Consider the following 22,667-nt stretch of genomic DNA (forward strand, 5'->3'; position numbering starts at 1 on the left):
CTCTGCCCCTCTCCCGGAGCTGGGGTGGGGGGGGGGAGAAGGGATTGGGGCTTCCTTTATGGGGCCTGTCTCCTTCCCTCTTCCCAGGATGGGGGGGGGGAAGGTTTGTACCATCCTTGATTAATGTGACACCCGAGCCCGCCCTATCCTTCTTTTCTCTTTGTCCTGCTCTTGGTCCACGATGAGTCTACCATGATTTCTTCCTGACAACCCAAATGTAGGACATTAGCCATCCTCTTCATCCAGGCCACCTGCCACTGAAGTCTCATTGTTCCTAATGGCAGAGCAGCCACGTGCAAACACCATTGGGGACAACAGAACTCGAGCATCTAGACATTTTGATATACATGGGGGGTGGTGGTGGTGGTCTGGAACGGATCCCCCACAGATAACATCTTATTCGTTTCAGTTTATGGTGACCCTATGAACAAGACACCTGTGAGTCTTGGTCATCAACAGCCCTGCTCAGATCTTACAAAAGCTTCTTTTGATTGGATTAATCCATCTGTGATGTGGCTTGTTCTACTTCCTTCAGCTTCATCAAGCAGTACTGTTATCTCTTGCATCAAGTGATCTCACAATGTTTAGAGTACGATAGTCTTAGTTTAGTTGCTTTAGCCTCTAGTATACTTTATTTGTTCTAGTACCCATTTCTCTGAATTTCTGACAACCTCGCCAACACATATTTCAACCATTCTTCAACTGCTTCTTCAGTCTGGAATGTTAAGTGACATAGTAATAAAAAATATTGAATTAATAATTTGACAAATTACCTAATGGGTTTATGCCAAACTGTGGTATGAGACAAAGATCTCCAACAAAGTAGGATGTCAGCTGGGAACATTTATGCAAGGCTGATATTTTTCACAGTAGTCCTGTGCTTCAGACAGATAGTTCTATCCTTAAATCACAGATTTTTCCTTAATCTTAAAAATGTTTGGGATTAATAGGATAGCAGATGGTTTCTACCCTTTCTTTAACTGGCAAACAAATGCTTCATATAAACAGTGTAGTAGTTCTGCAGTCAATGTTGAAACCCTAGGAATCCCATTCTGAATCCCATCCTAAATAGCTTAGTTTCACCTTCAAAAATATTCTGAGCCTCAAATACAACACATTCGACTTTATGCATTGCTTTGACTGCTTAGAGAAAATGAACTGTTTTACAATGTCTACCAGCTACAGCAACTGAAACAGAGGATTTTGCTAGTTACTCTAGTACTTTTAGTTTTTCTGGCCTAGCTATTATGTTCCTATATCCTGATAGGAACCAGAAAAACAGAATAAAAACTCATGCAAAAGTAATGGCAACAAGTACTTAAAGATATCTATCAGGTAACAGAAAATTTACCACACAGATGATGGAAAGCCCCCTCTCCCCATCATATTTGCCTTTGCATAAATCTTTTGCTCAAATACTGGTTGAAAAGGTATGGAAATCTATATCAAGGTAGCTGAATATTTGCAGAGATAATGCAATCCCTAGAACTCCCAGCTACTAGACAACAGAATACTTTCCAACTGTACTCAAGGTGGTTACTTTTTTGGCAAATGATACTTTGAAAGGAATGTAGCATAATCCCTTGTGTTAAGAAACAAAGTATGAAGATCAGCATTAAGATTAAACTGGATACTGCTGTAAATTTTATTATGTACATTTTTGTGGGTACATCTGCATATGTACATGTACATATCCAACTCCACTAGAAATAGTTCTACGAGCTATTAATATTTAGTAGTTTTTTGACAGAGTTCTTATACTGAAAAAGGTTCTTCTCATTTTCTCCTTCATTTCTCAATGCAACTATTGAGTTTTTATAAGACAGAATGATCTCTGAGGCAAGAAGCTCCTCTCTGCTGACTTCTTCAGCTTTTTCAACTGATCTTATTCGGAGCAACGTGTCCAAAGCATTCTTTTCAGATGCACTGTTCTCCCAGACATACTCTTCCATGTCAGCCTCTGTCTTGTCTTTTTCCCACTGTTCTGTTTTCTGAAAGATAGGCAATACTTTAGATAGATAGATAGATAGATAGATAGATAGATAGATAGATAGATAGAGACTAATGGGAAGGTAAGGTAATAGTATGGTCATGCTATTCTAGTGTTCTAGAACACTAGTTTCCAAACTGTGTTCAGAGGAACCATGGTGTTCCTTTGAAAAACAATAGAGGTTCCTCAATAAGGTCCATAATGGCAGACAGGCCTTTTTGAATGACAGTTTGATCACTGCTATTAATTGCATATACACATATATTCATCTTTTCCTATGAAGCACAACTACAGGGTATGTTGTAGGGTAGTGCTTATTGAGCTATCTGATGTGACCAACAATTTGTTTCCCCAATGTTGTTTCTTTCCTGGTAGCTTTCTAGGGACCAACCCCATTCCACATACTACATTTAAGTAGCACTGTTTTAGAGCATACTCAATTTGTTCAGAGACACTGAGGCTCCCAAAGTATGATTTATGCTTTGCATCAATTGACTTCAATGGATACAGTTTTTCAATCATTTTTCAACTTGATTCTGGTAGTAATGTAACATGAAACACACATTTTAAATAAACTGTTAAAAACATCCTGATTGCAATGTTAATTAAACTGAATTCAAGTTTTAGCTTATTAATGGTTAACATAACACAGTAACACTTTCCCAGCCTCCCAATAATTTGTTAAAAAAAATCTGAAAAAGAACAGAATAATGTCATTAAATTTTCCTTACAAATTCTTAGCTTCATCCTACCTTTCAAAAGCCCAGCCTCAAATAGCTATGTCTTACAACTCTCCTGAAATGTGTATAAACTCTGATTGTGGTGAATCATTAGTAAGGAAGGAGTTCAACAACTGGAGTCTGGCAGAGTTTTGTTCCTCAGAATTAAGCAGGAATTACAAATGTAGTTTCTAACAGGTTACATATGTCAATCAGTATCCTGATGTATAGGACAGTGTGGTTCTCAACTTCTGGGGTCATGGATTGTTTTGAGCATGGTGGTGGTAACTATGGATCCCCTCCCCCTGAAAAGAAGTACAGTACTTGAACACAGGAAGGAAACTGAAAGGGAAAACATTTTTCTCATCCACAGACCATGCTTAAGAATTCCCGATACAAGCCTTACAGTGTTTTACATGAGAGGATATCCACAATTCTGTACTCATTCATGTTTTCATGAAGAATGATTGCCATAGTTAGCAACCTCTCAACATTTTTTTTCCAGTTTTGCCACTGGGTGGCAGCAAACTTTCAGCATTTAAAATTTTGAGGTCTAGAAAAATTAGCGCTTGCTTACACCGAGCATCCCAGAAGTACAAACTGGAATTTATTTATGCTAAAACAAAAAATAATTCTTGTATCATAATTATTATTTCAATTACAAGCTCACTGGAGCAATGTCTTCTTACATTTTATTTTGATGTGTTTTATTTTAATGTATCCACAGAGGGGTTGGATGGACAGATGGAACAAAGACATAAATGGGTTCTTCTAATAATCTGGATAAACATGTTGCCCTGTTTATCACTCTCAAAAGTCTTGTGTGAATGAATAAAAATGTTGTTGCCCTATTTCCTGTCTTCTTGTGTGAACAAAGTACGAGGCTTTGCAGATGCTACATAGCTTTTTGGCTGAATATATGGTCCAACAATAGGCTAATTCATTCACCAACGTTTACATAGAAATTAATGTAAATGAAGACATTTCCCATTTGATTTTAGAGGAATCAAGCCACTGTCTCGATTAAGTAAGGGTGATCACCTACAGCTTTTTTGGACAGAGAGCCCTGAAATCCGCCATGTTTAAGCAGTATGTAATACGGTACAAAGCAAACCAAGGAGCCATGAGTAAGTTGTGTAAGATGCTTTTTCGAACAGGGCTGGTGAGGGAGGTATGGTGGATATAATAACAGAATGGCCAGGAGGATGGATGTCATAAAAAGGTGACAAATCATGACTAGTCTATCCCATCAAAAATATGCATTACTGGATAAAGAGAGTACATGATTCTCAGAATCTCTTGCCAGAAAGGAGTAGAATCAGGCCCAGAATGTGACTATGTACTTTTTTGAGAAATGCACCATCTGTTCAACTCATCCTTACAAAGTTTCTTGAGAGAATTAACTTATTCAGTTTTTGGTAGTGATCTGTCTCTTTTTGAAATGATGCTTGAACAGGTGGTGGGTACTCAGCTCCCAGCACACTTGGATGAAACTGATTATCTTCTCCACTGTTTCAAATGGATGTGGGGAATTAAATTGTTTTTGGTTTCTCATATGGATGACCGGCTATGACAGAATTGTGCGACTTCAGTGGCTTTTCTGAATATTTCTTTTGAGGTGTCCAGCACCATCAACCACTGTATCCTTGTGAAGTGTCTCACTGGCCTGGGAACTGCAGACAGTGTATCACAACTGGTCCATTCCGAGCTGGCAAACAACTTTCACAGGTTTCAGAAATCAAAATTTCTGCTCTATCTATGACACTCTATTGTTCTGTTATTCATAGGGTTTTAAAGCATTGCTAGATCAGAGGTATAATCTGGTCCACTACCTTGTTTCTCAAATTAGCAGACCAAGTAACTTTTAAAAGGTCAGAAGCATTACCAGGGGGCACTAGCCCTATTTTTTTTTCCTAGTGATATTTAACTAAGTCAAGTCAATTAAAAGTTTGAAGCAAGGTGTCACCAGTATAACACTTGTAATGACAATCAGTTTACTTCTTTTCATCTAACCCTGATGAGCACTGAACCCAACTGGCACAAGGAACTTCTAACAGACTGGATGAGGACTAATTAAGTGAGACTCAGTCCTAGCAAGACAGTGGTTTGGTAATGCAACAACGGTGATCTGGAATTTGTTTTCTGTTTGTTTTGGATAAAACCAAACTTCTCAGGTTTGGTTATACAGTAGATTGCCAACTGGCCATCGATGTCTTGAATTGCCTTTCACAAATTCCAGCCCTAGCAATGCCCATTCTTGATAAAACTAAGTATTCCCACAATTATCTATACTTTTGGAATGAAAAAACTGATTGCTGAATTGTGTTGTGCACTGTGGCTTTAATGTTCTGAAAGTGCTGACTGTTCCTGCTAGCCCATTTTTTAAAAAAAGCTTCCAAAAAAGCCATTGATGAACTGGTCACAGATCTCTCATTGTCTTGTACTATTTGACCACAATTTACCCCAAGGCCACACAATGAGTTTCACAGCTAATCAAGGACCTGAGCCCTAACCTTGCTCTTCTATTCTGTAACATCTATTAAAAATACTTTCTGTCCCACTAAGCTATTTAAATATATTCTGCTAGGTTGTCCCTACTCCAAAATTAAGAATTTGCACATTTAAAGCTGTCAGAATGTATGAAAGTAGTTCCCTTCTGAGGGATCACCTCTGATCATGGAAAAATTCCAATGTGTTGTAGCAGGCCATGAATTTTTCATTGAAATCAAAGACAATTACAACTGATGAGGCCATTAAGTATTCATGTGGAAGTTGAAAGGTAATAAAAGGGCATGAGACTTGTGTGTATTCAATACACACCAAGCACTCACACAGTAATATCATATGGCCAAGTCTTCCATCACTAAGTAATGCTAGAGCCCAGGACAGATGTGTTCATCTGGAATTAATGACCCCGAGTGTTGAGCTTCCTGCACTTAGAATCAGTGTATGGATAACTACAAAAAAGTAGATGGCAGTGAAGGGAAATTTTGCCTCTTACAGAAAATATTTGTATCTATATACGTGGCAAGATAGGCAACAGATAAGAATTCCTTAGTTGGAGAAAGTGCAATTAAAGCAGTTCTCATTACCTGCAGCAGTGATTGTGAACATTGTTTTTATGCACACTAATACTAATACTAATCCCTTCAATGAGAATATTAGTAATGGCAGACAAACCTCACTAGATGTTTGGCACTGGTAGGTAGCCTGTCTTCCTCTATTGGGTATATTTTACGTGTGCATTTTAGGGCAGACGCTCAGTTTAGATAGGATGACTGACAGGATCTCATGTCAACTGTTTAACTCATCATAACTAAGGCTAGCACTGTCACCTTCAAAAGGAAGAACTAACATATCTATTCTTAATTTTGAGAAATCAGCTTTCTATATAGTCAGAAACATGGATCTGTATTGCTCAGTCTTCTTTCTTTAAAGAATAAAAATAGATCTGTTATGACTTTAGTATTAATGCTTTTTGATAAGTGTTTTGAAAAGATGATAGGCTTATTATCAGGTATACCATACCATCAAAAATTCCTACTTCAGCTGTGGAAGAACAACAGAATAACCCACAGCTTGGTCTATCAGTACTAGAGTGCTACAATTCCTCTTTCAGTATAGATAAGCCATGATTTATGACAAAAAATTAAGCAAAAAAATGTTACACAACAAAGGGGCTCTACAGACCGCCCCAATAGAACAGCATCCCACCGTCCCTTTCAATGCTGGATTGTAGCTATAGCAACCGCACACCATGTCCCAGATCTGGCACTTTGCCGTCTCTAAAAGAAATGGCAAAATGCTGCTGCTTATGGAGCTGGCAAAAATTCACTTTTGCCACTGCGGCAGCACTTTCCAGCACTCCTTTTGGCATGCGTCATCTGTGCGCTGCACCACAGGAGCGCTGTAATGTCACCTGCCGTGTGGTCGGTCAGCGTGATGGCGGCTTGGGGGTGTAATCGGGGCATGTGTTCTGCAGCTGCCATGCTCCCACTCCACCGCTACGCCGGCCTTTTGGTCAGTCTGTTTAACTCCTTAAGTTAAGCTTTGCTGTTTGTTTTTACAGTGCATATTGTACTAAGTTTGTAACTTACAACGTTAAGGGTTTTATTAAAAAGAAAAAACACGTACCCATGATTCATGAAATAGAACTGTTAGGAGATACACTGCATAGTCATAATTTTGTCTTCTTAAAGGGCACCTGAAAGAAAAGGAAAAAAAAATAAATATACTTTCAAATATTTAGAGCTTTTGAGTAGTGGAATTGAAAGTTGAGAATTAGCAGCTTGAAGAACCATAGGATTTTGCCTTGTTATATAGTCGGTCCTTCTTATACATGGATTTTTTATACACGGATTCAAGCATCCACGGTTTGAAGATGTTAAAAAAAAAGTATAAATTTCAAATATCAAACCTTGATTTTCCATGTTTTATAAGGGATACCATTTCGCTATGTCATTATATTTAATGGGACTTGAGCATCCACAGATTTTGTTATCCACAAGGGATCTTGGAACCAAACCCCAGCGTATAACAAGGGTCCACTGTACAAACAGGCTTCCCAGAGTTTTAGATCTGCACTTCAAGTGGTTCACAGTAAACATTACTTGTCAAAATACATCACATTTCAGAGGGCAGGGAGGATTTTTTTTTTACCAAGTACAGCGCGCCCGCTCCATATGCAGGTGCGCCATACACAGCTTCCGGTTTACACAGAAGCCATGCGCGCACACCGCGCTGCTGTGAGCACAAGCCCCATTCTACTGAATGGGGCTTGAACTTACGCGGTATTTGTCTTATGCGGGGGGGAGTGGGAATGGATCCGTGCATAAGGCAAGGCTCCACTGTATTAACATAGTAATATAGTGAAAAGAAACAAAAAGAAAGTTGTTCAGTCATAATCATAATCTGAACCATTATATAAGTTAAACAGCACAGCTAAAACATTTACATCATACAAAAGTTAAAAATTAAATTATCAATAACATTAAAAGTAGTTAAAAACATAACTCTTAAAAAGAAGAACAAATAAAAACCAAACAGTACATAAATGTTGTGAGCAGTAATGTCTCGAAGACCTGCCAAAGGTATCCATCTGTCTATGAAAGGACACAGCATCAGGCATCAGTCTAATCTCTCTTACAAAGGGAGTTGCAAAGGCTGTGAGCAGGCACTCATCCCACTAGATGTATCTATGAGGATGGCTGGACAGAAAGACGGACCTCCCCCAAAGATTTAAAGACATGGGAGGCTCATATGGGGAGGTACAGTTTTTCAGATAACCTGGATCTGAGCCATATACAGGTTTCTAGGTCATAACCAGCACTTTGACTTGAGACCAGAAATAAAAGCACAGCCAGAAGAACTGTTTCAACTAGATGCTTTTGTACTCCCTGTAGCCAGCTCTGGTTTACAATCTGGCAGCACTTTGAAACAGCTGAAGTTTACAAACACAGAGAGTGTGTTAGAGTAATACAAACGGCATGCTACTAAGCCATTTGCTGTTGTTATTGTTGTGTGTCTCCAAGTCATTTTTACTTATGACGACTCTGGGCAAATTTCTTCAGAGAGGGGTTGCCATTGCCATCCTCTGAGGCTGAGAGAGTGTGACTTGCCCATGGTCACCCAGTGGATGTATATAGCTGAGTGGGGAATAAAACCCTGAGCTCCAGAAACGTAGTCCAACACTCAAACCACACCACACTGGTTCTCTTATCCAGACAAATAAGGACCAATTAGGACATACATTGTTTTGGCCACATCAGAATCCAAATGTCATGGTAACTGAACACCTTCAAATTAGGACGCAATGGTGCTGGATAGACAGGCCCTATGGGGTGCCGTTGTGACGTGCGAGGGGCGACACTTCCAAACATGACTTGCCCCTCGCACGTGACAAGGGCGTCAAAATGGCGGCGCCCTGTACATACGGGCGCCACCATTTTGACGTGATGAACACATAGCGTTTGCACGTCCTAGTGCCTTTGTGATGCCGCAAGTGCGCCATTGGTGCCTTGCAGCATCATAACGGCGCTGCAGAAAGAACCTGCTTTTTGCGGGTTCTTATTGCTGTGCGAGGGGGGCCGTGCGGTTTGTCCGCTGCGGCTCCCTCGTGCAGCAAACCAGGGCAGCAGCAGACTTGGATGACCTGTATCCCACCAATATTTTTTACAGTTACAGAAGTTGTTGGAAATCAAGAGAGATGGTTATTAGCAGCTGAGACCTTAACTATCCACATTAGACAATTTTCTCATATTACAATACTGTACCTGTCTGTTGTAATGGTAAGGGTATCTGTGCCCTTGCTGTACCTCTCTCCTAAAAGTTTAATGAGCTTCTTCTTCGCATGGTCATCCAAGTTGAGGCTTGAAAGCTTAATCTGGAGAGAAACCAGTCTCTTAGCAGGTTTGATATCACAATCAATGCTATGTAAGCATATAAGACAACTTGTTGCCTTCATAGATGGCAAAGACTTCATGCACTAACACACATATAGAATCAAGTTGTTCATGAAATCATATCAAGTGAGTTTCTCCCTCAAAGAACAAGAGTCGCCATTAAGGCACAGCATTCAAGAGGAATGGGAGATGTAGAGCTTGCCATACACTTAATGATAGAAGATGGTTAGGTGGGGTGGGTGAATGGAGTTCAACACAGAGGAGTTCTATTGGCTTCCACTGTGATGTGTATAGCACAGGGTGGAGAAACTGTTACAGAAAAACAGGGCTTGATGACATCCCAATGACTGCTAAATCTCAAAATAACTACTCCCAACAGCTTCAAGTAAATATAAAATAATATTAAGAACACAATATTTAATATTTTTGGACACACTACAGTTAATTGGCCAGAAAGTGAAAGCACATAATCCATGGTTATTTTCTGGAACCTATGATTATTATCTGTAAATGCTGATACACTGCAAAATTGTACCTCCAGCACAAGGACATGGTCCAGGATACTGTGGCCAGTGGCATCAAAAAAGCCATTGAAAAATAGTAAGGAGCAGAGTCATAATTCATATTTCCTTCTCCTCAATATTACTTGCCTCAAACCTGGACCAGAACACAGATTGGAACAGACCAAGTCAATTAGTTTAGTCCAAGCACAGATGCCACTGAGATGCCACCATAATCTTGAACACCTTGCCTACAATAAGGTCATGTGTGACACCAGTTTTCTTCAAATCTCTTTATTGTCCAAAGCTTCCCAGTAAACCAGAGAGCCACAGCATTGAAAAGGGGTCTCAGATGTGATTGCTTCTATGGCTTATCATGACACACCTGTCATAAATGGGGGTTCCCTCTTCCCCATTCATATGAGCACTTCCCCCAAAAAACAAAGGGTTAAGATGGGGGAGGGTACATGCTAATGAGGTTGACATCACATTCTAATGAAGGGTTACATCACAACTGATGAAATGCCCATCTGACCAATCACTTGAGTAAGACCAGGAAGTTCGAGAAACTTCCAATCAGATGTTTTAAAAAGGTCTCTGGAGACCATCCATTTTGAGTCCTTTTTGTTCTATCCTGACAGTGGATCCCCAGGATGCTGGTTGAGGTAGGTGATGGAGACAAGCATCCAGCGACATCAAGGACTACAAATCCCATCTAATTGTGAATAGCTTAGAAATATGTGTTGGAGCATCTAGGCCTCTCTGGTTCTTTTAATTCTGGCTTGTCAAAAATAGGAGAAAAAACCTAAAAATAGGTATACTATATATCACTAAGCACGGATGTTAAGAATAAAGGGATGCTACAAAAATTCTTAACCAATATATATAATTGAACAATTCTAAATAAACATGAAATGATGATGTAATTGATATAGGATGAGTGGGAAAAGATGGTCCAAGAGCCCGGGAAATCAATGATCTGCTGTGGGCTAAGAGCCAGAACAGATAGGCTGTTTGGTCCCAGGAACCATCACAAAACCATTCCATAGTTTCCTGAGAGCTTTGACAAAATTAGTTGCTTCTGTAAAATCTCCCATAGCATGAAACTATCCTTCCAACTCCTGACATTTACAGAAAACAACCAATCTAATGGGACCTCCACTTCTGCAGATAGCAATAGAAACCATAAAATCATCAGAAAGGGGGTCTACTATGACAAAGGAGTGCTCCCCGCCCCAATATGTAGACTGCTTCCATCAAATCCTGAAACAAAGGCAAGAATGAGAGTATGCTCTGCTCTATTGTATTGGGAAGCCATGCAACCAAATTCCTAGGGTTTTCCAGGACCATCTCTGCTGGAATGATTGGGAAAGCCCGATGTTAGTAATGGTGCACCAATAGTAAAAGAAGGCCTCACAGCCAATTCTAATGCAGAACTGTTTCTAGGTGAACGTGATGTGGCTTTCATTGATTGTACCAACTCTTCCCACCTGTCCAGCCTGGAGCAGTGTCATACAGAGTTCAGAAGCAAAGTTAAGTCAGGTCTGCCCATCCATCTAGAATCCGATTACCATTTACAGTAGTTCCCTCATGAACAATTACATCATGGATTAGTATAGTACTATTATGAACCAACCCAGCATTCCCCAGCAGCATCCTCATATTCAAACAAATAAACCAGTTCTGTCAGGCATCTCCTTAGGCTAGACTTATGGAAGTTGGAGACAGAATTGGTAGACTCATATTTCCACCATTCTTACATGTTCTCTTTTAGTCAGGTTTTACAAGGCCATACAAAGGCCTATGAGCTGTACTGTTAAATCAGAGTAGCAATTTTATTCAGCCAAGAGTCAGGCTGCTCAAACAGGAATTGCTCACACATTTTTGGAGAACATAGCTGCAGCCTTCTTAAAGCAAGAAAACCTGCTTTGAATATCAAAACTGAGGTTATGCTGTTTTAGGCTACACAGCACTACTACAGAGCATTCCAATTATGAACTACTAGAAACTTTGGGTCTAGGCAATCATTGCAGGAAAAGGGCTACTAAAGAATCTTAATGGAAAAAGCAAATAATATTTAAGAAACAAGAAGTTAAGAAAAGAAAGTCTCAGGACAACTAAGAGGCTTTTACAAAGTTATTAGAATATGTGCCAGGAAGAAAATTCTAATAAACATCCAAATTAATTTTGTAATCCAAAATAGACTGGAGCTGCTTAGTCAGACAAGTGCCTCAAACCGAAGACTAAGACCACAATGAAATATCAAAAATAGCAATAGCAATAGCAGCTTCATTTATATACTGCTTCATACCACTCTAAGTGGTTTACAGTGTGTATGTTAACTGCCTCCATCAAACTGGGTACTCATTTTAGTGACCTCAGAAGGATGCAAGAAGGTGTATCCATATCTCACAGTTCTATGTTAAGACTTACACTGCAATCCTATGTCTCTCCACCTAGAACCCTCAGGCAATGTAATAAGAATAGGGAACCTTTTTTCAGAAAAGGGTAATTTCAGTTTGGAAATTCCAATTTTAGAAGGCCTTGGGAACTGCATTCCAACAGGAGGATGGATGCAATTCTTGCAAAATTGGACATTTTCTCATCAAGCTTGCAAAGTGGAGTTCAAGTCTAGAGTAAACTCTAAAATAGGTTTTCTGGATTACAAACCAGGGGTGAAACAGATGGGCAGGAAGGAGCAGCCAGAAGCTGCTCCTGTCCCAATCGCCCAGGGACCGCAGTGAGCACAAATGGACAGCAGAAAGGAGTGGAAAAGATCCACTCCTTTGGGGGATGGTTTTGGGCTGCCTTAGGTGGCTCTGGCGTAATCCCAGGGTGGCTTCCAAGCACTCCAGGGGCATGCTTTGGAACTCCTGGAAGTCGCCTGTCTACCTGCCTGTTTCGGGCCACAGTTCCATGTAAGACCTTCCTGGGCTGCAAATAAGAACTCCATCTCATGCACGTTTTCCAAGCTGCAAGACACAGAATGGCTCCATACAATAAGCTCATGAAAAGTTCATGGTTAGCCAGGTGGGGAATGTCATAGGCCAAATGTTCCTTATCACTGATGTATTGGTTTGAAACTTTAAGAGACCTTCTCCGCACTGTGAGGTGGTAGAGGTATGAATGGCTATACTGTAAACAGCTAGTGGTGCATTTTCATTTCTATTTTTATATGCTTCACTTGAGAGAAAGTTCTCTGAATGTAGCAAAACTAGCATATTAGGGAGAAGGCTGTGAGGGAATCTCTCCCTAATATGACAAATGTAATACAGAGAATGTACCTAGGAAGCATTCAAAGGTGTGGCTCCTTGCACACTGTAGTCTTAATGTTACTGTTCAGAATTTTACCACTTTGTTCTTGTTGTTTTTTAAAAAAACTGCATGAGCTTCTCATGGACTGACAGATTTCTCATACTTGACAGCAAGCTGAGCTTATTATAAGTTGGAGTGTAATTCTGCTCATTATGAGTTTAATTTGAATCAGAGATAGTGATCCTACAATGGCACATAAGGAGCACCTTGTTGGGTGTTAGGTGTTGCTTCCCAAACACTGTCAGGGATACAAATCAAGCCTTTCGGCCACACAGAGAAGAAAGCACTCCAACGATATCAGGGAGAGGGCTCTGGGAGGGAAATGGACCAATAGCTCTTGGGGGATGTTCCTGCTTGCATGCTGGGAAATGTTGCATTTTCTTTGTTCAATGCAACACATGGATGAATATGTATGTATTTTAATAAAATGAATATTCTGGGGAAAAATCAAATGACTTTAAAGACAGTTCATTTTAATCAAGATCATTCCAAAACAGACTTAATGCACACGGATCCTCACTGGTTAAGAAAGCCCGCTACCTAGCTGGGTAATGTGGACTATATCACTTAACTCAAGTCCTGACTCACACAACTGCATGCTTCTCCATAAAAAAACGCTTCCTATGCATTAAAAGACAAGCATGCATTAGGGAAAGATAAAAAGGGCCTCTTCACTACAATATTCTTTTTTTCTGGGTGAAGTGGATTTTTTGTATGGAAGGGTGTAAGATACTCATTACTGCCTCATATAGTTTTTTATTGGTTCACTGAGAACTGTGTTGTACTCCTTATTCAAATTATTCTCACTAACATCTGCTTTTTACCTTCAAACCTCTTTCTGCTCATTTCTCCCAGCAGATTATGTTGACAGAGGATTAATAGAGCTTCACCACAAGGCAGGATTATCAATCATGTCTGATCCGATCATCAGTGCTACAAAATGCCATATGGCTGGCTGCTGCATGTTTAATAATCAACACTCAGGCCATCTTACACGCAAACTGTTTCAAAAGACCAGGGTGGAGGGGACCCAGTCTTGTTTGGTCAGGGATTTACATAAAATAAGATATTAGCAGGGTTGGTTGGTTGCTTGGACAATGCAACATGATCTTATCACAGACATAAAAAACAAGCAACTTAACTTACAGGGTTATTTTAAAGATTACTAAGAGTACAAGTAAAATGCTTTGACACCTCAAAATACAATCATATATATATGCTAAGCCTGTTGTAAGCCTACAATGTTGTAGCTGTAGTACTGGCATTTAACCACCGCACCACCAGGGCTCCTGGTGATTGCTCTGTCAATGAAAACACTTCTTGATTTGTAATATCTTCTAGGAGTGGCAAATTTAATTGCTTGCTTATTTGCAATCAAATAAACTCAACTAATTTTAAGAGCCCAATGTTAAAAATGAAATGTTTTCTGCAGTTACTTACTCTTAGAGTCACGACTCTTGCTTTAGGATTACGAACAGATGGACCTGCTGAAACATAGTCTACTGTGTCAACTTCTATGGGAAAGTGCTGCATACATTTCTCCTCATTGTTCAGAAGAGTTGGCCACTCTGTGCAGAAGTCTGAAGAGTTAATGGTTGGAGTAAGATCACATTTATCACTTTAGTAACAACTGCTACTCAACATAAGCTAGCCAATAAAATTGCATTTTATTGATTCTAAACTATCAATTTTTCAGATTTGTATGAAGAGACATAAAAGTATGCATGGTTGGGGTGTTGGAGTACCCCCCAGTACCATTACCCTAAATGCATTTACCATTCATACCCTCAGTGTTCTATTTTTGTAGCTCAGGTTTGGGCAACATATGGTACTCTAGCTTTTTGTCCTCTTTGTACTCTAGCCCGAAAACCCCACAAAACACTCTAGCTTTTGTTTGACAGCAGTTCCCATTTACAACAGCTATAATGGAGTCCAACAACCTCTAGAAGGCCACAAGTTCACCACCACAGAAGAAAGAAATAATCTCTCTTCCTAGATATTTTCCCATCTCCCAGTTCTCAAAGCATACTGGATCTGCAAAGCGCAAAAACAGTTACACTATCAATACATGACATAAAGCTGGTAGAGGCAGTTACCAGAGAAACAAAGCAGGCTGAAAAAGGAGGGGAGCAGAAGATCTGGTATAGACTGAATCATGCCAATCAGTTTTCATCTCTGTATGAACTCACCAGGTGGCTTCAGGTAACTTTCAGTTTCCACCATATATATGTAGTATCAAGACAATCTTATAAACGTGTTACAAAAATATTAAGACAGTGGCCTAATTCCTATCGATAGTCCCAAATAGAATAGTTCCATTGATTCAGTTGTTTCACTATACAACAACTGATTCAAAGCATCTACTCTAATTTAAACTAAATAGCAGATTTCCAGTAAAGTCTGTGAACTGTTTCAAAACATCTGAAAGGGTTAAATAAATGCTATGTATTATTATCTCTGCCTATAATTAGACCAGAGCCCTTCTCACACTATACAATTAAAAGCACTTTTAACTTCCAGGCTGCATTTTATGGAATTCTGGGATCTGTGATTTTATGAGGCAGTAGAGCCCTTTAGCAGAAAAGTCTAAACACCTCAGGAAAGAACAAATCTCAAGATTCCACGGAATGGAGTCATTGCAGTTATACTGTAACATTCAAATGTACTACTCGTAGTAGTAGTGATTTGGGAGCTACTTCCACACAGTACAGTATGTGAATGTCAAAACCACTGGGTAGAGTGAACTGCCTGCCTTAGTGACAGCCCTAGGCCTGTCATAGTCCTTGACCTTCAGGCAGTAGAGACTCGACAAATTCATAGAATCATAGAGTTGGAATTGTTTTATTCAGGTTCAGACAGCATTTGCACTGGCTCTTATCTTGGTGACTCCATGATGTTTTTTGTAACTACATGTGAAGGGAGGCTCACAGATATTCTTTGCAGGCACTACTCAGCTAGCACCTGTTAATTTGGAAGCTTCTGAAGCAAACAATGTATATTTAAACCTAAGATATCAACCTCATTTTTAGGGTTTCTTCCAGTGTATTTATCTATTTATTAATTTTATATTATAACTTTCTACCAAAAATGGTACTCAGGAGAATGAAGAATATCATGAAACCTCAGTCAAAATAAAATAAAACAAAGCCAGAAGCTTACCTTTAAGAGCAGCACAGTGCTTCCTGATGGCAACTGGTGTCAGATGCAAGAAATTGGGAATCTGAAAGAGATATACTTTATTAACATATGTATAATGTAAAACAACTACATAATGAGAAAGCAATCACCCAGTACTTGCAAAACAGCTCTGGAAATAAGTAAACCATGATTTTAACTATCTATATACTTGTGTGTTATGTCAACCTCATGTATAACTTGAGGGTGCATTTTGGGGCCCAAAGTATGTTGATATGGGCCATGGTAAGTTGGGGGTAAAACTTAGAAATAACAACAAAGAGAGAATTAAACAAAGACACAGAATAACACAAAAATGCAGACACGCCCCAAAAAGTAAAGAACATTTGAAGCAGCACTACACATATTGTAGGAAACAGGATTGCTTGATAATAATAGGTGACTAGAATGCTAAAGTATGAAACAAAGAAGGAAAACCGTCGGATGATTTGGATTAGGAACAAGAAATTAAGTAGGAGAGCAACTGATAGAATTTTGTGAGAGCAACAATCTATTCATCACAAATTCTTCATAAGATAGAAGACTATACACATAGACATCACCAGGTGGCCAATACAAAAATCAAATAGACTAAATAAATGGAAGCAGAAGATGGATCTCTGAATCCGATCCAACTTGTTTATATCCTTTGTAAAAAGAGGCACCTAGATTGATGTGGTATGAGCAGCACAGAATATAACGGGACCATTACTTCATTTGACTTGAAAATTATTATTCTAGAAATGTAGGTGTAGTGGTTAAATGCCTGTATTGCAGCCACTCACTCAAAACCACAAGGCTGCGAGTTCAAGACCAGCAAAAGGGCTGAAGCTTGACTCAGGCTTGCATCCTTCTGAGGTCGCTAAAATGAGCACCCAGACTGATGGGGCAAATTAGCTTACAGTTGTAAACTGCTTAGACACTGCTTAGGCAGTATGAAGCGGTATATAAATGAAGCTTATTTTTTGTTTTATTTGCCTGTTGTGCTGCAGCACTGCACTGTTGGCTCCTGTTCAATTTATGATGAACAATAATCTCAAGGTTGTTTCTGCATGTTGTACTGCAGAGCCCAGTATCTCCCATGCCACACCTGTCTATTTGGTGTTTGAGGCCTAAATGCAGAATTTTGCACTTGCCTCTAATGAATATAATTTTATTCATTTCTGCACACTTTTCTAACTTATCAAGGTCCTTTTGAATTCTGTTCCATTCTTCCAGTGTATTAGCTACCCTTCCAGCATTGTGTCATCTACATGGAAACACACAGTCCTCTTTGGGGGTGGGGTGGGGGGGGAACAGAAGCAAAATAGTTATCGAGCAGTTCTGCCTTAACCAAGCCAGTGGTAATCCTTATATCAAGTCTACAATTATATTGTACTTTAGTTTATGTTTGTTCTGTGACTATGGTCTCACAGCCCTCTACATTTCTACACAAGCAGTCCATGTCTTGTGCTAATTATTTTGTCCTCTCAGCTTGCACAGAAGATACTAACTAGATCATGTCTTCCATCAGTTGTGTGTGTGTGTATATGTGCCATTAAGTCACTCGACAATTTATAGTGATCCTATAAATTCCACTGGGTTTTCTTAGGCAAGGAATACTCAGGAGTTGGTTTTACCAATTCCTCCCTCTGCAATACAGCCTACAGGCTCTGTTATTCACTGGTGGTCTCCCATCCAAGTATTAACCAGGGCTGATCCTGCTTAGCTTCGAGGATCAGAAGGATCTGGTGTTTTTTGGGTTTGTGGTTGTTGTGTGCTTTCAAGTCATTTCGGAAATATGGTGATCCCAAGGCAAACCTATAATGGGGTTTTCATGGCAAGGTTTGTCCAGAGGAGGTTTGCCATTGCCTTCCCCTGAGGCTGAGAGATTGTGACTTGCCCAAGACAGTTTCATGGCCGAGCTGGGAATCTAAACCTGGTCTGCAGAGTTGTAGTCCAACACTCAAACCTGTAGCTATATTCAAGAGGATACCGCAGAACAATTTGCAGGATGTATCATTACCTTTACAAGTTCCAGGTTGCCTTCTTTTACTGGAGGTACGCCTCTTTTCACCGGGTAGCCCATTCTAATAGGGAGTGGTACAGCAGAGGGCTTAAAAGCTGCTGCAGCTGGATATACACTTGTCCAGTCCTGGTCAACCTCCATCTTCTCTGTCCTGGGAATTCCAGGCTAAAAAAAATTGCAGAAGAAAACCATGTTTGAAAAGATGCAAATAAATTATATATATATAAATTATATCTTCACATAGCTCAGAGAAACATAATCTAGCAACATCTTCTCCACGAGTTTTGAACTCAGATCTTGGTTTAAACCCCTGATCAGCTATGAAGGACAATCTTGGACCAATTAACTGACCAGTCTAATTTGTTGCAGTGTGCCTTCAAGTCATTTCTGACTTATGGCAACCCTAAGGCGAACCTAACATGGGGTTTTCTTGGCAAGATTTGTTCAGATGCTTGCCATTGCCTTCCCCTGAGGTTTATGAGCATGTGACTTGCCCAGGTCACCCAGTGAGTGTAATGATTGAAAGGGGAATTGTACCTTGGTCTCCAGTCATATGGGCCCAAAACACACTGCAGAAATAACCCAGTTTGATACCACTTGAACTGGCCTTGCTCAGTACCAGAGAATCCTGGGAACTGTAGTTTGTTGTGGCACCAGAGCTCAGTTCACAGAATTCCCAAGCACTGAACCAGGGCAGTTAAAGCAGTCTCCAACTGGATTATTTCTGCAGTGTATTTTGGACCATAGACTCCCCCCACCCCCCCACCCCAAAAAAGATAGATAGATATAGAGAAAGCTTAATTTTTGTCCATATATTTGCTTGATGAAGAACCTTTCAGTAGTATAATACATTCATAATACTGGCATATTATAACCAGGTCTATATTCTGATAGGTTTCTATTTTTAAGGCTTTGCTTCAACAAAAGCATATCATACATCAAGACACTAAGCAGATGCTGCCATTACGTACTCAGGTTAGAATATGGATAACCAGAAACCTTGAGGATACAGCTATAGATTGGGACATCTTTTGTTAACTGGAAGCCAACTGTGGACACAATATTACAGATTTAAGCCTGTTTTACAACCCCCCTCCTGCAAGAAACTTGGGCCCATTCCGCATTCTGCCCATTCTGCATGGCACGTACTAGGGTTAGAAAGGGGCGTCCTTTCCAGATGCCCCCAACCCTAGTACGTGCCGAGCACTTACAAAATGGTGCCGCCATCTTGACGTAGCAGACGCTTAGAGTTCACAGGTCACAGTGCGGTAATGACACTGCAAGTGCACCATTGGTGCCTTGCGGCGTCATTACCGTGCCGCAAAAAGAAGCCACTTTTTGTGGCTTCTCTTTGCTGCATGGAGGAGTTGCGTGGTTTGGCCGCTGAGGCTCCTCCACGCAGCAAATGAGAGCGCTTTACAGATCGCCCTTTTGGGCGGTCTGGAAAGTGCCTTAGTCTGCAACCACACTGCAGAAATAATGCAGTTTGACTCTGCTTTAATGGTCATGGCTCCATCCTATGGAATCCTGGGGGATGTAGTTTGCTGTGGCACAGAGCTCTTACAGAGAAGGTTGAATATCTCACAAAACTAAAAATCCCAGAATTCCATAGCACTGACCAGCTAAAGTTAAAATGGTATCAAACTGGTTTATGTTTGCAGTGTAGATTCAGCCTTAAAATGCTGTACTTCTGTAAGTGGGTTTGGAGGGGGACCTGTTGAAGTCCTAGCTCTATCAGAAAACTAGTACCGTAATATGAAGCTTCCTTATTTTGAACCCACAACAGTTAAAACTGGCCATCTTCTGAGACTGACAGAGTGACTTAAAAATTAAAATCTTATAATCATAATATTGGAAGAGACCACAAGGGCCATTCAGTCTATCTAGTCCAATTCCATGCCATACAGGAATTTGGATCTATTGTTCTGAGTCATAGTTTCCAGAGCAGCAGAAAACAATAGGACATCCCTTCATATATATAAACATGACTATCACATCACCTCTTAACCTTATCTCTCGCAGGCTAAACACATCCAGTATCCTAAACCAATCATCAAACAGCATGGTTTCCAGAGCTTTCAGTATTTTGGTCATCCTCCTTTGGGCACACTCCAGCTTATCAATATCCCTCTTGAACTGTGGTGTTCAGAACTGGACACAGTATTCCAGGTGAGGTCTGATCAAAGCAGAATGGAGTGGCATTATTTCTTCTCTTGATCTAGACACTACATTCCTGTTGAGGCAGCCTAAGATCATATTGACTTCTTTAACTGGAGCATCACACTGTTGGCTCATGTTAAAGCTTGTGGTTTACTAAGGCTACTCCCATGCTGCAGAAATAATCCATTTTGACATCACTTTAACAAATATGGCCCAATGCTAAGAAATTCTAGGAACTGTAATTTGTAGTGCTTCTCTTTGACAGAGAAGGCTAAACATCTTACAAAACTACAATTACTGGAATTCCATAGCACTGAACCATGGCTGTTAAGAGTGGTGTCAAACTGCATTACGTCTGCAGTGTGGATGAAGCCTAAGACTCCTAGATCCCCTTTTATGTAATGTTGCCAAATAAGGTGTCACTCATCAATTCCATTTTTATTGCCCAAGTATAATGGTTTACACTGCTGAATTTCATTTTGTAAGTTTTGGCCCAACCCTCTAATCTGTTAAAGTCTTTTTGAATTCTGATCCTGTCCTTGGGGTAATGGATACCTCTCCTAATTTGGTATAACCTACAAATCTGACAAGGATGCCCTCTATTTCATCATCCAAGTCATTGATAAAGATGTTGAATAGCACTGGGCCCAGGACTGAACCGTGTGGCACTCCTCCGGTCACTTCTCTCCAGGATGAAGATGAGCCATTGGTGAGCACTCTTTGGGTTTGGTCCACCTACCAGTTGCACTATCTCATCTACATTTGATTAGGTTTTTTGTACAAATATTACAGGGACTTATTTTGTGGTATTGGCACATTGAAGCAGCACTCAGTCTTTTAAGTTTAAATAACTACTTGTCTAAGATCCACATCTATCTTGAATTTTTACCTCCCTCCGGGATCTTTCATTCTGTGAGGACCTTCCCCCTCGTACTGATGTACCTGTAATATAAACACATACTTTAGTAGTTACAAAGAGCATCCAATATGGGCAAGTATTCTCCAATGATTCTCCATGGGCAAGTATGGTTTCTCAATGGGCAAATATGGTTTCCCTATGGGCAAGTACCATCATTTGTTTTTGTATGTCCCAAACAGGGCTGTCATATCAACTCTTAACCTTCTCTTCTCCAGGCTAAACATCCCCAGCTCCCTGAGTCTTTCTTCATAGGGCATGCTTTCCAGACCCTTCACCATTTTAGTTGCGCTCCTTTGGACACGCTCCAGTCTCTCCACATCCTTTTTGAATTGTGGTGCCCAGAACTGGACACAATATTGAAGCCTGACTAAAGCAGAATAGAGTGGTACTATTTATTATTATTATTATTATTATTATTATTATTATTATTATCATCCCGCCGCTCTGTGCAATGCATTTGGGGCGGCTCACAACATTAAAATATACACTCCATAACATAACTCCCAAAGCCACCCAAATACGCTCCAAATACAATTAAACCATTTACGATTTAAAACATGCTTAAAACTATAACAATACTGTGTAACAAATAAGCAGTGGCTTTGCGCTACCACTCTTTCCACCCTCTGAAAAAACCACTTCTGAAGATCAGGTTCTGTACCCAAACTGAGCTCTATCCAGCACTGGGTCTCAATCTACAGTCTTGCAGCCTTCAGCTCATTGAAACCTCTGGCATTGCTACCAAGGCCTGGGATTCTGGTAATGGGAGTCCTAACAGCTGGAGGGCCAAAGGATGGGGGGGGGGGGCCCCCGATAAGAGAAGAAGCTCCAGACTCCAGAGGGGGGGGGGGAAACAGTATACACAGGGCTACTTCCACAATAAAGGACCATACCAATGGCCAGAGGTTTTGGACTTCATCTCCCAGAAGCCTCAGCGGTGTCGGCCAATAGCCTGGGATTCTGGGAGTTGAAGTTCCCGCGGGGACTGCCCTCCTCCTGGCCCAGCCAATGGGAAGCGAATTCCTCTCTGGGGGCCTCCCTCGCCCACCTTTGCCGGAGCCCCCGGCCACCCTCAGGGCCGTCGAGTAGCCAGCGGAGCTGCGCCGGGGAAAGGATGGTTGTTGCTGCTGCCGCCAGGCGCCCCACGCGACCCGGCTCCGTCCGAGGAAGACCTGCATGGCGGCCGTGGCGCGGATTAGTGACGTAGCGGCCTCGGGGGCGCATGCGCAGTTCCGCTCAAGAAGGCCGGCTTCTCTGGGAGTAAGACGGGCAGCTGGCCTGAGCGCAAAGGAGGGAGCAGCCAGAGGTTCTGCTCAGGAGGAAGCGGAAGCGGAAGCGGAAGCTGCTATTTTTCATGAACACTGGAGGCAAAGAAACATCCGAATATAATGTTTAAGGAGCAGCTAGAAAGATTTGTGAACGGCAAACACTCGCAGTGTAGCTTATAAATGTATATCTATTTCATGAACAATGGAGTCAAA

At 40.7% G+C, this 22,667-nt stretch overlaps 1 protein-coding gene across 1 annotated transcript; it reads right to left on the bottom strand.

Annotated features, from left to right (window-relative positions):
- Window positions 1–1,615: 1,615 nt before the first annotated feature.
- MRPS35 (mitochondrial ribosomal protein S35) lies at window positions 1,616–22,389 on the bottom strand. Its single transcript, XM_042470099.1, has 8 exons — window positions 22,235–22,389; window positions 21,157–21,209; window positions 18,105–18,272; window positions 16,085–16,145; window positions 14,366–14,505; window positions 8,982–9,091; window positions 6,844–6,913; window positions 1,616–1,991 (listed from the first exon to the last, which is right to left on the bottom strand). Exons 1-8 carry the CDS (start codon window positions 22,362–22,364, stop codon window positions 1,716–1,718), a joined length of 1,008 nt encoding a protein of 335 aa, XP_042326033.1. The 5' UTR covers window positions 22,365–22,389; the 3' UTR covers window positions 1,616–1,715.
- Between the last annotated feature and the right edge of the window lie 278 nt (window positions 22,390–22,667).

Source organism: Sceloporus undulatus, chromosome 5 (assembly GCF_019175285.1).
Source record: "Sceloporus undulatus isolate JIND9_A2432 ecotype Alabama chromosome 5, SceUnd_v1.1, whole genome shotgun sequence".
Taxonomy (NCBI): Eukaryota; Metazoa; Chordata; class Lepidosauria; order Squamata; family Phrynosomatidae; genus Sceloporus; species Sceloporus undulatus.